At 46.0% G+C, this 20,274-nt stretch overlaps 2 protein-coding genes, 1 non-coding gene and 1 pseudogene across 4 annotated transcripts; all 4 read left to right on the top strand.

The window, feature by feature from the left end:
- Positions 1-586: 586 nt before the first annotated feature.
- Positions 587-2,190, top strand: LOC128117323 (gamma-crystallin D). The gene is made up of 3 exons (XM_052749244.1): positions 587-595; positions 689-931; positions 1,918-2,190. Exons 1-3 carry the CDS (start codon positions 587-589, stop codon positions 2,188-2,190), a joined length of 525 nt encoding a protein of 174 aa, XP_052605204.1.
- Positions 2,191-4,586: 2,396 nt separating this feature from the next.
- LOC128118047 (U1 spliceosomal RNA) lies at positions 4,587-4,749 on the top strand. The gene has a single exon (XR_008220974.1). It is a non-coding gene; the product is annotated as a U1 spliceosomal RNA (small nuclear RNA).
- A 7,536-nt stretch (positions 4,750-12,285) lies between these two features.
- On the top strand, positions 12,286-14,447 carry LOC128117322 (gamma-crystallin E). 2 transcript variants are annotated; one of them, XM_052749242.1, is made up of 4 exons: positions 12,286-12,294; positions 12,387-12,629; positions 12,828-12,835; positions 14,180-14,447. In XM_052749242.1, exons 1-4 carry the CDS (start codon positions 12,286-12,288, stop codon positions 14,445-14,447), a joined length of 528 nt encoding a protein of 175 aa, XP_052605202.1. The 2 variants fall into 2 exon arrangements, with proteins under 2 accessions (XP_052605202.1, XP_052605203.1); XM_052749243.1 differs by lacking the exon at positions 12,828-12,835 and having other exon boundaries at positions 14,175-14,447.
- An 827-nt stretch (positions 14,448-15,274) lies between these two features.
- Positions 15,275-17,836, top strand: LOC128118013 (farnesyl pyrophosphate synthase-like; annotated as a pseudogene).
- The last annotated feature ends 2,438 nt before the right edge of the window (positions 17,837-20,274 follow it).

The following is a 20,274-nucleotide window of genomic DNA, read 5'->3' as shown; positions in this document are numbered from 1 at the left end:
TTCACAGTGGAAGAGTAAAATTCTGGCAGCTCCCGTGGTAAAATACTCCCAATTTCTTACAACCTTTAATTCTAAAAGTCTCCAAAGGGTTTGAAATTTTCAACATTCAGTTGAGTCTGTTCCTTTCCTGTTAATCCGTGTTCATGGGTGGGGCATCCCCAAGAAATATAGCCGGCCTTAGAGTCAACTTATATTTACCACGTCAAGACTCTCTCTGCTCCCCACTTACATGTGTTTGTTTTGTCCAACGGTACAAAGAAGAGTGTGGTTTATCTATGAAATGGCTGAAACTTTGCTTCTATTATTAAATAAACAATGCGCCAAATTACTTTTTTTCAAACAATCTCAGTAGCATCAGCTAGTGATAGCAACCTGAATGCTCCAGAGTGAATAGGACCGAAACCCACAATGAGTCCCGTGGGCTATGACAGCAAAGAGAAAAGAGGAGAACATGAACGCGCCCTGCCCCCCGCGGGGCCCTTTTGTGCTGTTCCTGCTAACGCAGCAGACCTCCTGCTATATAGACCGGCGCGCCCAGCCCTACACACCCAACAGCACCATCCCATCAGAACCGCCAACACCAGCCATGGGGAAGGTGAGCCCAGGGCACCCAGGGCCTGGGGGAGGGACCTGCCCTCGGGTCCAGGCCCCATCAGGCCTCTCTCTGAGCCTTGCCTTTGCCTTGCAGATCACCTTCTATGAGGACCGCGGCTTCCAGGGCCGCCACTATGAGTGCAGCAGCGACCACTCCAACCTGCAGCCCTACTTCAGCCGCTGCAACTCTGTGCGCGTGGACAGTGGCTGCTGGATGCTCTATGAGCAGCCCAACTTCGGAGGCTGCCAGTACTTCCTGAGGCGTGGGGACTACCCCGACTACCAGCAGTGGATGGGTTTCAGCGACTCCATCCGCTCCTGCCGCCTCATCCCCCATGTGAGTCCATATTCTGATCAAGACTGAGGACCCTGACTGCAGTTGCCAGGAAAGGGTTAAACGCTGGACGCAGGGCTGAGTCTGTTGGTAAAGAAAAAAAAAAGATCCATAAAAGCTAGAATTGATTAGTTCATAGCCACACACCCCCCAAACACACACACACACACACACACACACACACACACACACCAAAAAGCAAAGTGTTACCCTGTTACAAATTGGCGGGTAAGCATTTGTAGAGTAGGAACGCATTGGCAGGATGGGGAAATGTATGAAATCTGTGTCCTGTCTTACGATCTTTTAGCATGGAACAATAGAAAGATTAAATGTCCTATACTATATGGTGACTACTGAACACAGAAGTGATATGCTTAAGCCCTCTTTCCCCTCTTCATCCCCTCCTCGCATATCTGGGATTTCCTCCATCTAGTCTAGACAAAGCACTGTCCCTCAACCCGGAGCAATACAGATGTTTTTCACAGCTGTGCCGCTTCTATTCCACAAGTGTGCTTTAAAATGCCAGCGTTTGTGGAAAGAATGGGCCCTCGGGCTTACTGATTTTATCTCCCCGTCTTTTCTTCGTTGTATTTATAAATTATAAACTGAGCAGCCCATGTTGTCTGAGACCCTAGCTATTTAATATCTTAATGTATTTTAATATACGAACACGTCGCCCAAAGGGCAAACCTCAACTAGAAGCTGTTACAGGCCAGGATTCCGCTGGGATGCTGGCTTCACAGTGCGCCGCACAGAAGGCGGTTCCACCCTGGTGGTATCTGAACGCCCTCGTGCGTCTTTATCCTTCCCTTTGCTGGTACTTTCCGATCTTAGAAAAGCGCTGAATCTGCCCGCATTTGTGACGCGTTAATTAATGTGTTTATCATCTATTCCAAACGGCTTGAAGCAAGGCGGGGCAGGGGCGGGGGGGCATCCTACGACTTTCGAATCGTTTCATCCCTGCTTTTCTCTGTTTCCGGGCCTGCCAGGCTGGCTCCCACAGGATTCGACTGTATGAGAGGGAAGACTACAGAGGCCAGATGGTAGAGTTCACTGAGGACTGCCCCTCTCTCCAGGACCGATTCCACTTCAACGAGATCTACTCCCTCAATGTGCTGGAGGGCTGCTGGGTCCTCTACGAGATGCCCAACTACCGGGGGCGGCAGTACCTGCTGAGGCCCGGGGAATACAGGCGCTACCATGACTGGGGTGCCATGAATGCCAGGGTGGGCTCTCTGAGGAGAGTCATGGATTTCTATTGAATTGGTTTTTTACTCTATCCTTTCTCCATCTGGAAGCTAATAAAATATTTTCTGTGTGTTCCCGCACTGATTCGCTTCTGGTATTTCTTTTTCTTTCCTGTTTGTATTTATTGGTTCAAAACAGGCTCTCGGAGCCATATAGCCCATGCTGGCCTCAAACTTGTGATCCTTTGTGTGTGTGTGTGTGTGTGTGTGTGTGTGTGTGTGTGTGTGTGCATGCATGTGTGTGTGAGGTGTGTGTGCAAGTGTGTGCATGCGTATGTGTTTGTGTGATGTATGTGCATGTGTACAGCCTATATATATATATATATATATATATATATATATATATATATATATATATATATATATATGCATCAAGCTAAGATCCTCATGATCTTGAAGCAAGTACTATATGGACTGATCCAACTCTCTAGTTCAAATTTAAGATGCTTTTGACTCAGCCTCCCTGCTATGGGATTACAGATTTGCACCACCCTGCCCAGCTCATTATTTTGCTTAAATGTGAATGCACACGTGCAAACACACACACACACACACACACACACACACACACACAGAGTGCAAGTGGCAACTGAAATGTGTGATCCATGAGTAACAAAGAAAATTCTCACAACAGAAGTACACCTTCATATGAAGACAACTTTACAGTTTATAAAACATCTTTATGGGTTGTAGAGCTGCCTCAGAGGTTAAGGGTACTTCTGAGGATCCAGGTCAAGTTCCCAGCACCAATATGGTGGCTCACAGCTCTCTGTAACTCCAGTTCCAGAAGATGCAACACCCTCTTCTGACATAGGCAGGCACATGTTATACACACACATGCAGGCAAAGCACTCATATAAAAGGAAAGCATTTAAAATCTTTTAAAAAGTAAAAACAAAATATCTTTATACCATTATTTTGTGAGTCTTCAGCCTCTGAAAAACATGTTGCTTCACTGATGGGGGCAGAAGCAGATGCACAGACAACCCTTAGGAAGTGCTTAGGGAGTCCTGCAGAGGAGGGGGAGGAAGGACTGCAGGAACCAGAGGTGCCAGGGACACCAATAGAACACAACTCAGAGAATCAACCGATCAGGACTCATGGGGGCTTGCAGAGAACAGGGAGTCTGTAGGGGTCTGACCTAGGTCCTCTGCATATATGTTATGGCTGACTAGCTTGATGTTCTTATGGGATTCCTAACAGTGGGAGCAGGCGCTGTCTCTGATTCTTTTGCCTGCTTTTGGGACCCTTTCCTTACTACTGGGCTACCTCGTCCATTTCTGATGTGATGGTATGTGCCTGGTCTCACTGTAGCTTTTTATGCCGTGTTTGATTGATATTGTCCCTGGGAGGCCTGCTCTTGTCTGAGGGGAAGTGGAGGAGAGGTGGATCTGGGGGAAGGGGAAAATGGGGTGGAGGAGACTGGATGGAGGGAAAGGAAGGGAAAACTTCAGTGGAGATGAAATATATGAGAGAAGAATTAAAAACAAAACATAACAAAAAAACTTGTTGCTTCAAACTAGATGGTTAGAAATCTCCTCTATATTCAGTTTCTTTGAGGAGTGACCACCTGGAAGCCAAGATCCAAAGAGGGTGTCCCGATTTTGAAATCAGGTTTCTAAGACTGGGAACCATAAGGGACTTCAGAGTCTCTCTCTCTCTCTCTGTCTCTCTCTCAGTCTCTCTCTCTCTGTCTCTCTCTCTGTGTCTCTCTCTCTTTCTCTCTCTCTATCTCTCTGTCTCTGTCTCTCTGTGTCTCTCTCTGTGTGTCTCTGTCTCTGTCTCTCTCTTTCTCTCTGTCTCTCTCTCTGTCTCTCTCTCTGTCTCTCTCTGTGTCTCTGTCTCTGTCTCTCTCTCTCTCTCTCTCTCCCACTCTCATGGTGGATAGTTTGCCTGTATGTACGTCTGTGCACCACTTGCAAGGCTGGTGCCCACAGAGGCTGCGGGGCCCCTGGAACTTGAGTTACAGATGGTTGTGAGCTGCCATGTGGGTACCGGAAATAGAACCCGACTCCTAGGGAAGAGCCCCGGAGGAGCTCTTAACCACTCAGTACTCTTAACGGCTGAGCCATTTCTCCAGCCCTTTCAGAGCACTTCCGATTCCCCAAAAGTTGTATGAGAAGGATGCGCTTGCAAACCTTTGCCAGACTCTCTGTCTGCTGTGGCGGTCACTTGATCCCAATGTGGCCATTGACACATAAGTAGAGGAACATACAGAGGAGAGAGGGGAAACGTCCACTTGCCCATCTGAAAGGGTAGATGCTCTAGCAGTGTGTCCCCTTTACTTCAGTTGTCTTAAATCAAGAAGGCAACACTCAGGAAGGAAAGGACATAAACATTTCAGAGATGCTGACCTTGATGTCCTCAAAGCTCTGAATCAACACTAACAACCGTTACCTTAAGACTTCTTGTAACACCTGGCAGGGGAGATACCATGGTCACGGAGGTGGTTTTTCCCAGGACGAGGTTTATGCATTGCACTCCAGATGTGCTGACCCCTGCGATTTCCCCAAAGGTGGAAAACTCAACTGCATAATTTGTGGTAGTGGAGGACTGTGTTCGCGCTCTCCCCTGGGGGAAAAAAAAAGATTTCTTGTAATAGGGGTAAAACAGACCTGTGTGTTCATAAACCCTGAAGTGGACGTTCCATTGTTGTTAGTCCGATGCACACGTGTGGCTGAGAGAGAATAAGAACAAGTTATTTTTCAGGAATTAATGGTTTTCATTATGGAATCAGGGACACAGTAACGACAGCACAGACTTCAGATGCTTACCATGCGATCAATGCAAACAACTAATCAAGAACTGAATTTAAGCACATGGACAGCCAATAGCTTCATCCCCCTTATGTACACACGCACAAAGTCATCTATGTTTACACCATCTTGTACATATACAACATGTGCTAGCACACTATGCATAAGGTTCTAGGAAACTAAGACCTGCATCGGTTACGTTGGCTATCTCCTTGCCTCTTGTTTTTACTACCTTCTCTTCTGCTGTATGGCTGCTGCCATTGCTAGATATTTTTAGAAAGAAACTTCTTAAGAAAGCTGCTTAAACACTGATCTGGTTGTACCATTTCTCTCCTCCACAGGATGGAACTAAGGTGTGGTACTGTGAACTTGGTCAAAAGCCCTTGGCTAAGGAGGTCATAGGCCCTAGTTGGAAAGCTCCTACTGTTATTTTTGCTAAATAGATATGATGTACCTGTTGGATGGCCTTCTAAATAATTATCTTTAATCCCCTAGATTAGTATTACTACCAGCTTTGGTCAGGGGGGGTGTTCTTTTTTGCAGTGGGCAGCAATAGCTACAGAGAGAGATGTATGACTGGTCAAAGTCCTGACAAGGAGTGACTATTGAATGCTCAGCCATAAGTGGGACCTCTATACAGCACCGTCCAAGACTCATGGAGCATTGCAGAAAAGAGAGTAGAGAAAGTGTAAGAGCCTGGGGACGAGGTAAAGTCTGGTGGGATGCTGTCTTTCCATCACAGCGATGTGTCTTAGTTAAATTTCTATCACTGTGATTAAACACCCAGGAGCAAGGCAACTTATAAAAGAATGTGGTTAATTTGGCTTATGATTTCAGGGGGCTGGAGTCTGTAATGACAGACTGAGGGGACAGTGGAGAGTTCTCATCGTGATATGCAACCATAAGCCAGAGAGAGAGACAGAGACAGAGAGATACAAAGACAGAGACACAGAGAGAGAGACAGAGACAGACACACACACAAACAGAGAGAGACAGAGACAGACAGACAGACAGACACAGAGAGAGAGAGAGAGAGAGAGAACGAGCAGTGGGTATCATATGAGTCTTTTGAAACCTCAAGTCAACACCCAGTGACATACTTTCTCCAACAAGGCCACACCTCCTAGTCCTTCCCAAACAGTTCCACCAACTGGGGACCAAGTATTCAAATATACGAGCCTATGACAGCCATTCTCATTCAAACCACCACACATGGCACTTTTGAACTCATAGTAAGGGTAAATTCCCTGCATGAGACCTGTATGAGATCAATATCCTGTCCAGGAACTGGGAGGTGTCCAGGAGGGTCACTAATGGCTGCCGGGAGTTAGAGAAATTTCTTCAGTGGTGTAGCCACTAGTAAGGTGCACATGTTACTTTAGAAAGCCTTTCACTCAACCTTAATGAAACCTTGATGACTCACTGGTTTGTTGAGAGAGAGAGATATGAAAGTAGAAGGACTGGTTGGGAAGAAGATGCATTACATACATCTACAAAAGTACCATAATGAATCCATTATTATGTATAATTCATATGCACTAATTAAAAAGACAAATACTTTGAGTGTTAAAAAAGGCCCAAGAAACCTAAAAACAACAACAACAAAAAACTTATGCTGTTTCTCCACTACCCATAAGGAAAATTCTTATTTCTTTGAGAAACTAGCCCCAACCCATCAGTTTATCCTTTCTTATCTAACTGCTGTCACCCTTTGCTCTCACCTCCATACACAAGAGATGACGCCACGACTCTTTGCCCTTCCTCAATTCTTGCCCTCCCCTGGATTACTCTTCCTCATGTGCCTGATGAGCTTCTGGCCCTCTGCCTAGTCTTCAAACCAGCTCAAAATACCCTAATCCCACATCCAGAATGAGATCGGAGTTGACTGGGCTGTTGTAGACTCAAGAGTAACAAAAAGTCCATGTTAAATAGACAAGCAAGGTGGAAGCCTGTTACTTCAGAGACTAGAAGTCCTGAGGTAGCACCAGAGTTAGGGATAGTTGATCCATCAGGCTGACAATAACAGCAAGGCCTCGGGTATTGTGTCCTGTGTTACCCAGCATCTGTATCATCCTGAAGCTGGTATTCCTGGTAACTAAGGGTAGTTGTAAGATGCAACCGAGTTAATACACTAGAAAGGACGAGTGAAGGAAAACACCAAAACAGTCTTTATTCGCAGTTACAGCTGTGCCTAGAGCACTCATTCCCAAGTTTAAAGAGGACCTTGAAATAATTATCAGATTCTTGAGAGTAGTATAAGGAAACCAGAAGAGAGTGAATAAATGGAGATTGAGGGAGGAAATGCAAGGTGAGAAAGATACTAACAGAAAAGAAAATTGTAAGTACTGATGTTATCATTTTATATAATATTAAACACATAGAGGAAATTTAATTCCTAACACTTTTTAATTCCCTTATAATCCTTGGAATTCACAACCTACTAAGGGAGGGCAATGGAGATGAAATCTACAGCTGGCCCTTTCACACTTCCTTAGTTGTGCTAATAAAGAATGTCATGAGGGACTGGAGACATCGCTCACCAGTTAAGAACACTTCCTGCTCTAGCCTGGTCTACAGAGTGAGTTCCAGGACAGCCAAAAGCTACACAGAAAAACCCTGTCTTGAAAACAAAACAAAACAACAACAACAATAATGAAAAGAACACTTACTGCTCTTCTAGAGGACATGGGTTCAGTTCCCAGCACCCATACAGTGGTTCACAACTCTCTGTAACTCCCGTTCCAGGGGATCCAATGCCCTCTTCTGACATCCACTGTCACTGAACACGGATGTTGCATATACATGCACTCAGACACATACATACACACGAAATAAATATTTTTCAAAACAGAATGTATACAGGTACACTATAAGCATGTAGTCCCAGCACTAAGGTGGGCAGCATCCTCCAGGCCAGCCAGGGCAACCTAACAAAAGGGTGTCTCAAAAACAAAGTAACAACAAAAATACAGTAGGAGAGAAAAAAAAGTGAGAACTAACTTTAGGTCCAGTGAGTCTTCTACTAGGATTCTGTCCTAAGGAGAAAATTCTAAAAATAGAAAGTGTTATATGCAAGCAGCTTATTTGGGCAATAGCCATAGTAATAAAGAGTTAAAAATGGGCGTTCTTCCGCAGCATAGAATAGTAAACTATGGCACTTTTATAATGAACACGAGTGTTTTTCAGAGGATACTTAGGAAATCATAGTCTGGAAGGTGTTTGATACAGTTGTAGCTAACAGTTAAAATTTCAAAATTATATTTGTGATATAATTGCCACCTAAACATTTTATATATTTTTGCTAAAATGCAACAGTGTTTTTCTTTTTTGTTAGTGTGCACTGTATAAAGTAACTGGTTTCATTATAACATTTTCTTGCATGCATGCGATGTATTTAGATCACATTCATACACACTCCCTTTATCTGCTCTTGTTCCTATGTTTCCCTCCAACTGGTCCCCTTCCTCTATCCAAACACTCTCCCTGTGCTTTTATATCTTTTAAAAAAAAAAACTAGACTCTGCACATGAGGAAAAATATGCAACATTTGCCTTTCTGAGACTAAACGATTTTGCTTACCATGATAACTGCCAGTTCTATCCATTTCCTTGCAGGTGACATGATATCATTCTTCCTTATAGCTAGATTAAACTTCCTATGACACTTTATTTAGCCACTCATCCATTAATGGGCACTAGGCTGATTTCATAGATGGGCTACAATAATAGTTCCATGATAAACAAGGATATGAAACGCAACAAAATTTTAATATAATTTATGGTGTGTGTGAGTGTGGTATGTGTGCATGTGTGTGAGGGTACATTTAAAGGCCAGAGGAGGGCACTGGTGTTCTCCTTATCACTCTCTGCCTTATGCCTTTGAGGCAGGGTCCCTCCCTGAACCTGGAGCTCTTGTTTTTTCAGCAAGGCTACCAGCCAGCCCCCACAATCATTCTGCCTCCTCCCACACACAGCACTGGGTTTACAGGTTCACATGATACCACACCTTATTATCATATAATAAGACCACAGTTTATTTTCATATAATAAGACCACACCTTATTATCATATAAGACCACACCTTATTATCTTATAAGACAACAGCTTATTATCATATAAGACCACAGCTTATTGTCATATAATAAGACCACAGCTTAATATCACATACTAAGACCACAGCTTATTATACAGGTGCTGGTATCTGGATTCAGATCCTCATGGTTGTGCAACAAGCACTCTTACCCACTGAACCATCTCCCTAGTCCTCTAGTGACAGTCGTTTTCAAATGAAGCACCTCTTACTCTGTTTTGATTTTTGAAGTAAAATATTTCCATCACCCAAAATGTTGGTACATAAAGAAAAAACTTAAAAATAAACAATAAGTTACTCTTAATTGGACTTCCCATGGAAGTTAGTGCTGTGTAAGCATGGTTGACATTTTGATTCATATGATTTTAAGTGTATCTTATCCATCATAATGTTGGATATCACCACTGTGTACCTCTAGAAATTTGCATCATTCCAGACTGCAATTCTGCCCTCATTAAACATCAGTTCCCCATTTCCCACACCCCAATTCCTGAAAAGCACCATTTATGTTATTTTTTCTCTCTGTATCCAACCATTCTAGGTGTCTCAAATAAATGGAATCATGGCGTACTTGTTCTGTCTTGTGTGGCTTCTTCCATTTAGTTTAATGTATTTTCTCTGCTGAGTGACCTTAACATTCTTGCTAAAGTCTTTTTGAAGACACATACAAGGCCTTTTTGTTTTTTTCGGGATTCCTGACTCCATTCCATCATCCTACATGTCTGGGTTTACGCTGGTACCACACTGTTTTTATTACCATCACTTTGTAATGAATTTTAGAATCAGGATCTATGAGCTTCCCAAATTTGTTCTTTGCCATGTTTGTTTTGGCTGTTCAGGTCCTTTGAGATGTCAGATGAATCTCAGGGTACAGTTTTCTATTTCTGGATAAAAGGTTGCTGGGGTCTTGGTAGAGCTGCCTTGACCCTGTGGATTGCTTTGGGTAGTTGTGACATCTAAATGATATTAAATATTCCAATCCCCAAGTACAAGATTCCTTTCTACATATTTATAACTTCTTTACTGTTATCTTCAGAAGTGTTTTTGCAGTTTTATCTTTGATAGATTTACTTCCCCTCCCCCTTAATATATGATGAACATTTTCTATATCATTACATAAATCCTCAGGTTTTAGAGATGATTTTGATGGCCACAGAGCAACTCATCAAACAGATGTTTCATAATTTACTTAATTAACATACTATGTCTCTTATATTTAATTTTTAGATAACTACCACTGTCTTTGTATACTATTTCGTTCAGACAAATTCTAGAGATGTACATATTAGTTCAAAAGAATAAGGATTGAACTTAAATATATATACATCAACAGTCAGGCAGGGGTGGAGCACTCCTTTAATCCCAACACTCAGGAGGCAGAGGCAGGTAGATCTCTGTGAGTTCAAGCCAAGCCTGGTCTACAGAGTGAGTTCCAGGACAGCCAGGGCTATGCAGAGAAACTCTGTCTCAAACAAACAAACAAACAAACAAACATACACACACACACAGACACACACACACACACACACACACACACACACACACACACACACATCAGCAGGGGCTGGAGAAATAGAGTAATTATGAACCTTGGCTGCTCTTCCAAAAGACTCAAGACCCAGTACAGTACATGCAGAGTGATTCACAACCTCATTTTCTGATTACTGCAAGCATTGGGGGTGCATGTGGTGCATATACATACATACAGGCAAAATGCTCATACACATAAATCTTTTTAAAATTATAAATAAATAATAAGAATGTACATCAGCAGTGCCTTGTTTTGGTACAAGACTGTGGTTTTTAATTTTCTTCTCCTTCTGCTTATTTATAGTTCCCAAATTAATAATTTTTAAAAGAGAAGTATGTGACCAGGCTTATTAAGTGTCTGTGAATCAATCCAGTGAATTTTGTTCAGGAAAAAACAATTTTGCGTATGGAACCCAGGCACTCAGAGAGCAGCTTCCTCAGAGGCAATGGGTCCCAAGAACAAGGGCAAAGGAGATTTTTGTTTTCCAGTGACGGCAGGAAGAGTAATCTTGGCTGTCACAATTGGATGAGTGGGTCAGCTGACACCGGCTGGTAGAGACAGGATGCTGAGAAGCATCTCGAGTTGCTCAGGAAAACCCCACACAACAGAATGTTTCAGCCCAAATGTCAGCATTGCACCAAGGTTGAGAAGCCTTGCTTTAAAGAGAGAGAGGTACCCATTGCTGTTGGGAGTCTTGGGGACAGGAGGAGCGAGTCCAGTCCCTTATAGGCAGTGCGTTCACTACAGGGCCCTCAGGGTTTGCTCCAGGGTGACGAAGACAGAATCTTTGCGAGGCTGTGTGATTCCAAACGTCCTCCTTACAAATTCCCTTGCATTTACTGGCAGCTGGAATGAACTGGGTTGAGTTCCCAGCAAAACATTAAATAGGAACTAACCAGTGAAATAATGATGAGTCACTCTGTGTGCCCCAAGGCTGAGAGTCTCACGGACTGTGCTGTGAGAAGCATGTGATGAGACCCAAGAAGATGGAGCTGGTCACACTCACACTCCAAGGAACAGAACTGAGGTGTCTTAACAGCGTTTCTTTAGGCACACCTTCCTGTAACTTTTATCATTAGTTTTCTGGATCCTGGCTGATCAGCACAGAGCTTACAAGAAAACTGGCTGTCCTGGAACTCTCTTTGTAGAGCAGACTGGCCCCGAACTCACGAGCTCATGTAGATCCTTCTGGCTCTGCCTCCAGAGTCTTCCACCGTGCCCCGCTGTAAGAAAGTTCTTAAGGACACAGCAGAACTCCATTCGACCCCCTCCTCCACCATCCTGTGGAGAAGATACATTCACACCCACTTTCCACTTTTTCATAGGAAGTATTAGCAGGTAACTATCCTGCATTGTTATTCAAATACGCATTGTTTGAATTTGTAAAAGGTCGCTAAAACATTTCGTTACAAATGTTAACGAGTTAAGCACCTTTGCTCCGTTTCAGTTTCCCAAATCAGCTTCACGTGAAGGCCAGAGCGGCAACAAGTGACCCTTTTAACGAGGTCAATGATTCGTCATCCATTCGAAAGCTCTGGAGAGACCAAGAGAAAACATACAATAACCCACACCTCCCCCACAGTCATTATATAGAAAAGAGAGAAAGTGCCCAGTCCCACCGCGTGCCCCTTTTGTGCTGATCCTGCTAACGCAGCAGACCTCCTGCTATATAGACCCTGCTCCCGGCCCTACACACCCAACAGCACCATCCCATCAGAACCGCCAACACCAGCCATGGGGAAGGTGAGCCCAGGGCTCCCAGGGCCCGGAGGAGGGAGCTGCCCTCGGGTCCAGACCCCATCAGGCCTCTCTCTGAGCCTTGCCTTGCCTTACAGATCACCTTCTATGAGGACCGCGGCTTCCAGGGCCGCCACTATGAGTGCAGCAGCGACCACTCCAACCTGCAGCCCTACTTCAGCCGCTGCAACTCTGTGCGCGTGGACAGTGGCTGCTGGATGCTCTATGAGCAGCCCAACTTCGGAGGCTGCCAGTACTTCCTGAGGCGTGGGGACTACCCCGACTACCAGCAGTGGATGGGTTTCAGCGACTCCATCCGCTCCTGCCGCCTCATCCCCCACGTGAGTCCCTTCCTAAGCTGGTAACGTCTGTGGTGAGCTAAAACTGGGGGCGGTGGTCACCTTCCTTCTGCTGGCTCTGTGCCCTCTCTGCTCAGGAAGGTCTCCAAGGTTCCCGTGAAAACCTATCTGAAGCAAAGTTTTCCACTGGTCATTTTCATTTACTTGGCTGAAAGCGAATTCGCCAGGGCTGGGGATAAGCAGGCACGGTTTGGTTCTGAGCCTCCTGTCCATGGGCACGAATATAGAAACAGGCTGCCTGATGGATGGAGGCCGTTTCTGACTTCATGTATTTATCAGGCCTGGTCAAACAGGGCTGAGCTGACAGACATAGCTGAGTTACTAACACTCGCTGAGGGATGGGGGAATGGGATTTCAAGGCTTCGGGTACATCCCCCTGTTACCCAAAGGAAGCCCCAACCGTTTGGATCCCATCTATTGTCTAATATGGGGACCACGCCACCTCTGTGAGATTGATACCTCCTTTCAGATATGAGCCATCGCCTCCCCTTCCCTCCCTCCCTGTCATCGATCTAGCCACCCCACCCCCTTCCTCCTGCTCCTTTCTGCATACTCAAAGCACTGGCCTTTCGTTTTCTCATTAAAAAAAACATCGTGTCCTAAGGGCTGCTCTGTGTGTGACAGGCTATCCTGAGGATCAAATTTGTCTGCACACATGCGAGTCCTTTGCGAAGAGCCGAACACGGGCACAGCAGAAGGGGCCTCATGAGCAGCTGCTCATCCCTGTAACGAGTCGCTAGGAGACCCCTTCCTACAGCAGGTTCCGAGGATGGGAGGAGAAGGACCCTGAGACAAGAGCTCTTGCTGGGAAGGAGCAGGGACAGCAAAAGCAGACAGAAGAGAGGGTTTGCCCAGGCCAAGCTGCCCGACCTTCCATTGTTGTGAAGGGTTCCTCTCTTGATCCACTTCTTTGTTGTTGGTGTTCCCCAAAACTGATTTACCAGAGCCTAGGGCAGAGCTGAGAGCTGAACCTCAATCTCAGACGTCCTTCCTTTTCAGCCTTTGAGGGAGCCAGCGCCTGGGGGGACAAAGAAAGATGGAGGGATATCTGGGTGGAGTTTTCTTCCTGAATTTAAATGTTCCATCCTCTTCACGTGGAAGAGGCAACGTAACTTCCTCTCCCTCCACTTCTCCTAATGCTCCTGGGGTTCAAGACGGTGGCTTTTGCTAATGATACATTTGGTTTATCATTGTAATACCAAATTATTTTTATACTTCCAAAGAGAGCCTCAGACCACCATGAATGGGGTGGGGGGAGACTAAAACAAACAGAAAAATAGTTGCTTTAAAAGGGCACTGAGCAGAGCCGGTTTATGTGTGGTGAGTGGTGGTGACCGCTCGGGTTTCACTGTGCACAACCTCCTGAACCATATGCACAGTGGTCCGAGTATTAGTGGTCTTTCTTCCAACTCAGTCATCCTTGGTATAGCAAAGGTAGGGAGCCCATCCCCCAGGCAGCACGTGCTGGATTACCAGGCTCAGGTCAGGTTTTCTCACACCCTCTTGTCTACTCTGTGTGTCCCACAGTCCAGCTCTCACAGGATCAGGATCTACGAACGTGAGGACTACAGAGGCCAGATGGTGGAGATCACCGACGACTGCTCCCACCTCCAGGACCGCTTCCACTTCAGTGACTTCCACTCCTTCCACGTGCTGGAGGGCTACTGGGTCCTCTACGAGATGCCCAACTACCGGGGGCGGCAGTACCTGCTGAGGCCCGGGGAATACAGGCGCTACCACGACTGGGGCGCCATGAATGCCAGGGTGGGCTCCCTGAGGAGAATCATGGATTTCTATTGAAACATTTTTACTCTACCATTTTCTCCATCTGGACATTAATAAAATATTTCCTGTGTGTTCCATGCAATAATGGAGTCCGTCTGTTCCTTTCAGCCTCTGGGGGGTGGGCGGGCGGGGCCGGCAAAACTACAGCCGGAAATGATGTGGATGGTCTCATGCATATCGGTGGGTAGGAAAGGAAAGGCAGATGAGGAAACTTGCATCTTAAGCCTGCACAGATCTTTCGGGGAAACCGGAAGTGGAGGATCTGTAAGCATCAGATCCTACCTTCTGTTTACCAGCTGGGGTGGTTTTAGGGTCAGGGAGAGGGGCTTAAAAAGTTTATCTTTGAGGCCCACTGTTGGCCAATACTAAAGCAACCGGTGAGGAGTCAGTTCAAGAACATTCAGAGAGCCATGCCCATCTTTCCTGCCTGGCCATTACTATGGGTCCATGGGGCAGGGCAGTCAAGAATCTAGAGGAAAAAGTGACTATCTATCTAGAAGCCAAATAAATCACTGCAGTTACAGAAATGGTCATCCAGAATGGAGGAGGTTGCACAAAATGCCACAGTCCTGGCTTATACCTGGGTCCTGCCCACTCCCTAGCTTCAAGTGGTGGGTTATGTCACTTAGCATTTCTGTGCCTTAGTCTCCTGTTTGTGAAGACGAGGGGCAATGATCCTGGCCTGATGAAGATCAAATGTGGATTTTGTGATGATTCTTTTGTAGTGGGTCCAGGTACAAAGTGACTGCTGCCTGTATATAAGGATTTGTAACATAAAGGTATAATAAAATACTTCTTATGGAGTATTTGGACCAAAGTCGGTGCTTATCGAAGTATCGATAATGAATAGAAGGTAGGCCATGTCACAGTCTCTTGGAATACTTAACCAAAACGTTTAGACCCTAGACTCCTCCGTTAGATGGTTTACCACAGGTACCTACGACTCCAGGATTAAAACCACACAGAAGCCAGGAGAGAACTATGGAGCAACCAAAAACTATTTCGAACCCATGTAAGCAAGAACCATGAAAGGAGGAGCTTCTGTACCAAATATCAACCCTGATGCCTTCACCCACGAAGTGCACACGCTTTCTCTCCCAGGAGGCTGCAGTACATGACCACAAAGCAGCAGTACGAAAATGTTGTACAAGAATTGACTCGGGCTACGTGAAACCCTTCCATTCTGCAGCTCTTCTCATTCATTTCCATCAGAACTGCCCCTCAAACAAACTCCATATCTACACCCAGGCCCTGCCAGGTTTTTGTTTGTTTTTGTTTTTTTGAAAACTATCTTTTCTTTTTCTCAAAAAAAATTGAAATATTGAATGCAGTATTTTGTGATTTGGCTTGTCTTCACTACTGTGAACTGTTAAAGTTATTTGAAGATGTTTTAGGGCCTAGAAAGACGGCTTAGTGATTAAGAGTGAGCACAGAGCCTGGGAGAACTCGCATTAAGGAACAGAGCATTTTGCTCCTCTCTCAGAATCAATGGGAACCAGAAACTGGATGCTCGTAACCAAAAAGGGCAGGATTTCATCCAGCACTTCTCCCAGATCTCATCCTGCACTTCTCCAAGATGGTCAAGGCCACCCAGAGACAGGCGATGCCTAGGAGGACATAGAGCACAATGCCGTGGGAGGCGAGTGTAATCGGGGTTTGACTATGCTCCAAGCATTCCGGGAGCCGGTAGAGCCGAGGAAACAGGATGCCGAGAGTCTTCGGCAGGCCCTGACCATGGGCTGGTGTGTAGGACTGCCCCGGGCTTTTTTGCTTATGTCAGATGACATCGTGGATTCTTCCGTCACTTGCTGCGAACAGATCTGCTGGTATCAGAAGCCAGGCATCGGCTTGGATGCCATCAACGATGCTCTGCTTCTGGAAGTCTGCACTATGACCTACTGAAATTCTGCTGCAGGGAGCAGCCCTGCTACCTGAACCTGCTGGAGCTCTTTCTGCAGGGTTCCGATCAGACGGAGGTCGCGCAGACTCTCGACCTCATCACAGCACCCCAGGGCCACGTGGATCTTGGTAGACCCACTGAAAAGAGGTACAGATCTATTGTCCAGTACGAGACAGCATTCTATTCTTTCTACCCGCCTGCTGCAGCTGCCACAGTACATGGCAGGCATTGATGCCATGAAGAGCCTGATGGAGATGGGCCAGTTCTTTCAGATCCAGGATGACTACCCTGGTCTCTTTGGCGACCCCAGTGCGACTGGAAAGATCGGCACTGACATGCAGGGCAGCAAATGCAGCTGGCTGGTGGCTCAGTGTCTGCAACGTGCCACTCCGCAACAGCGCCAGATCTTAGAGGAGAATCATGGGCGGAAGGACCCAGAGAGGGTGGCGCAGGTGAAAGCCGTGTATGAAGCGCTGGATCCGCCAGCTGTGCGCTTCAAGGACGAGGAAGGCAGTTACGGCCTCCTCAAGAGCCTGAAAGAACAGTACTCTGCGTCCCTGCCCCCAGCCATCTTGTTGGAACTAGCAAAAAAGATCTACAAGCAGAGAAAACGACCTCAAGATTGCAAAGGCTTGGAGGGAGGGATCTCAATAAATTATTGTACCCCCCCCCCCCCCCCCGCAAAAAAAGGGAGCATGGCTCTTACAGAGGACTTGAGTTCAGTTCCCACACCTGTATGAAGCAGCTAAAAACTGCCTATAACTCCAGCTCCAGGGAGATCTCCTGCCTCTGGGCTCCGAAGGCACCTGTACTCATATGCGCGCACACACACACACACACACACACACACACACACACACACACACAGAGAGAGAGAGAGAGAGAGAGAGAGAGAGAGACAGAGAGACAGAGAGACAGAGAGACAGAGAGAGAGAGACAGAGACAGAGAGAGACAGAAGGACAGAGAGAGGGAATTCAAAATAAAATAAATCTCTTAAAAAATTAGAAGGAACTTTAAAACTTTAAGAGAACATGAGGTGATCAAGAAATCAGAGACTCGTGTACTGTTTTACCTATTTAGGCATCCATGTATTCCCCACGCCCCTTTTTTCCCTAGTATTGCCTGATATCAAATGAAAGGTCTCACGTACACTAGACAATTCCTACCACTAATGTGGATAAAGCCTGGCTGGAAAATGAGATCTGGTGCCAAGGTGAAGATGGGCACCCCACCCACCCCTTCTCCTTTTCACATGGTTCTAACCATCAGGTTCAGGCAGAACAGCTGTAGGAGCCCTCCCTCCCTGGGGCAAGGCCTGGCTGATGACTGAGCGGGTGATTTTGGTAGAAGTCAGGAAAAGGCCAGTGACAGTAGACCACGGACATATCCCACTTGCACTTTTGATTGAGTACAGTGAAACTACTGCACGAGAATCAAGAGGACATTGACAGCTTAGGAGAAAATCTGTTTGAATACAAAGACTTAGAGCCGAAGTATGATTAAATCCACTGTTAGTGGAGCTCGTTGTGACAAGCTAATGTCCTCTCTCATATTGTCATGAGCATGCTCCGGGCACCCGGCTTCTCACATGTCACTGTGGTTTATGGCTTTCTTCCTTCCTTCCTTCCTTCCTTCCTTCCTTCCTTCCTTCCTTCCTTCCTTCCTTTCTTTCTTTCTTTCTTTCTTTCTTTCTCTTTTTCTAAAAATTCATTCCGTGTGTGTGTGTGTGTGTGTGTGTGTGTGTGTGTGTGTGATAGTGAATACAGTGTTTTGTAATATGGGTGTGGGGATGGCTCATGCTACAGTGTATATGTGGAAGCCACCTTTACATGGCTTCTGGAGCGTGAACTCAGGTCGCCAGGTAAGGGCTTTTACACACTGAGCCATGTTGGTGGCTCCCTCCCTCCCTCCCTCCCTCCCCCCCTTCTTCCTTCCTTCTTTAAAACTAAAATCTGGAAACTTTTGTGACATACAGAGATTAAATGGATGAAAATTCCTTTGACATCAACTTTTTCAAGCCTGTCTTCGTCCATTGAAGAAGCCTTTAGTCTAGAGAAGAGCGCCACCTCGTGCTCACTAGAAGAAAGGCAACTGCCGGAAAGTCCTTTTCAGAATCGGGAAGGCGGAGCTTTATTTTGTACCTTTTGAATATACTGTAAAAGCAGTGTCTGTGTGCAGGGGAAACACAATTTAATTTTATTAAACGAATATAAATTGTATTTAAAAAGAGCTTTGAACATGGTGGTTCACGAGAAGCCCGACAATTGCAGGGGAAGTCTCTCTAATGGAGCAGCCAGCATTTACATAGTGTTCAGTATCACCCCTCCCACCTCTCAGTGTCCGGCAGATACCCATCTGACGTATGAAACTTCAAGTTCATGAGGAAAGAGATCCCATGTTCTCCAAATAACCCCTCCTCTCACCGTCAAGCCCAATCTTTACTTTTCTTACAGTTTCTCAGAACTGCTTTTATAGTCTTCCTATTCTTAACCACTGCAGGCGATATTCTGTATCTTGTTGCCTGACTTCCTCTGTTTTTCTGTCCCTCCATCACTGTCTAAACTTGTACTTGGAAATCCTTATCCCGCACGTCGGGAGCCACCTCAAATGGACCCGAGCGCCTTCCAAAGGCAGGGCATAGCGCTCTTCCCCTTCCAGTGCTCCTTGCCTTGGAAAACCGTGCTCCTCACCTCGGAGAGCCGTGCTCCTCACCTTGGAGAGCCGTGATCCTCACCTCGGAGAGCCGTGCTCCTCACCTTGGAGAGCCGTGATCCCCACTTCGGAGAGCTGTGCTCCTCACCTTGGAAAGCCGTGCTCCTGCGCCTAAGCTCTGAATCCCCAGCCGCTCCGAGAGCGTCTCTCCAGCGCTGGCCATCTTCTGCTGGGATCCTGCACCCATTCATTGTCACGCGTGTCGAGAAGTACTGATGCAGCTCTCAAGTCCGTCCCAGATGCTCACACCTTTGGGCTTTCGTACGTACTCCAGAAACCTCTAGATGTGGAACTGTGCCACAAAACCCGGATCCCAGAGCCCTTCGTGGAACATTCTAGCTTTGAAGTTCCCCCTCTTCCACTTACCTTCTATTTTTTAAATCACATTTATTTATTTATTTATTTATTTATTTATTTATTTGTTTGTTTGTTTGTTTGTTTGTTTGTTTGTTTGTTTATATGTGTTGTGGAGGGCGGGGGGAACAGGTAGGCACATGTATGCCCCGGTACTTGTGTGGAGGCTGGAGGACAGACAAATCGTAGAAGTTGGTCAGGGACCAAACTCAAGTTGCCAAACTTGGCAACTAGGGCCCTCACCTACTGAACCATCCTACCAGCCCTCCTTGTGCCTCTTTATGCCACCTGCCCCCGACTCTACTTAGTCATCTTCTCTCCCCGTGGACTTCAGCCAGTTCCTTCCTCAGCTAAGTCTCTCCTTCAGACTTTTCCTGGACACCCCACTGCTCCCCACTTTTCAGGGTTTTTGCCCTGACTTCTTGGTCTTTCGTTCACTTTTCCCACTGACTTTGTGGTGGCCCTGTTCTTCACAGTTCTTTTGATTTGTTTTGTTTTGTTTGTTTTTTGAGACAGGGTTTCTCTATGTAGCCCTGGCTGTCCTGAAACTTGCTCTGCAGACCAGACTGGCCTCAAAATCACAGAGATCCATCTGCCTCTGCCTCCCGAGTGTTGGGATTAAAGGTGTGCGCCACCACCGTCCGGCTGACAGCTTTTTCGTATTAGCTGTAGGCATTATTTGTTTTCCATCCCCTACTCCTTTTCACTCCCATTTAATATTCATGGTTCATACTTCTTCATCTAAAGAACAGCAGTCAAACCAGGCTTTCCATCCCTGCCTGGTAGCCAAGGTGTATGATCACAAAGTCAAGATCTGCCAGGTCCACAAAGAGAGTTCAAAGCCAGCCTGAGCAACTTGGTGAAACCCTGCCTCA

The sequence above is a fragment of the Peromyscus californicus genome, unplaced genomic scaffold (genome assembly GCF_007827085.1).
Source record: "Peromyscus californicus insignis strain IS unplaced genomic scaffold, ASM782708v3 Scaffold_21__1_contigs__length_65335640, whole genome shotgun sequence".
NCBI classification, from domain to species: Eukaryota; Metazoa; Chordata; class Mammalia; order Rodentia; family Cricetidae; genus Peromyscus; species Peromyscus californicus.
Note: the sequence above shows the minus strand (reverse complement) of the source record. Positions and strands in the feature narration are given on the sequence as shown.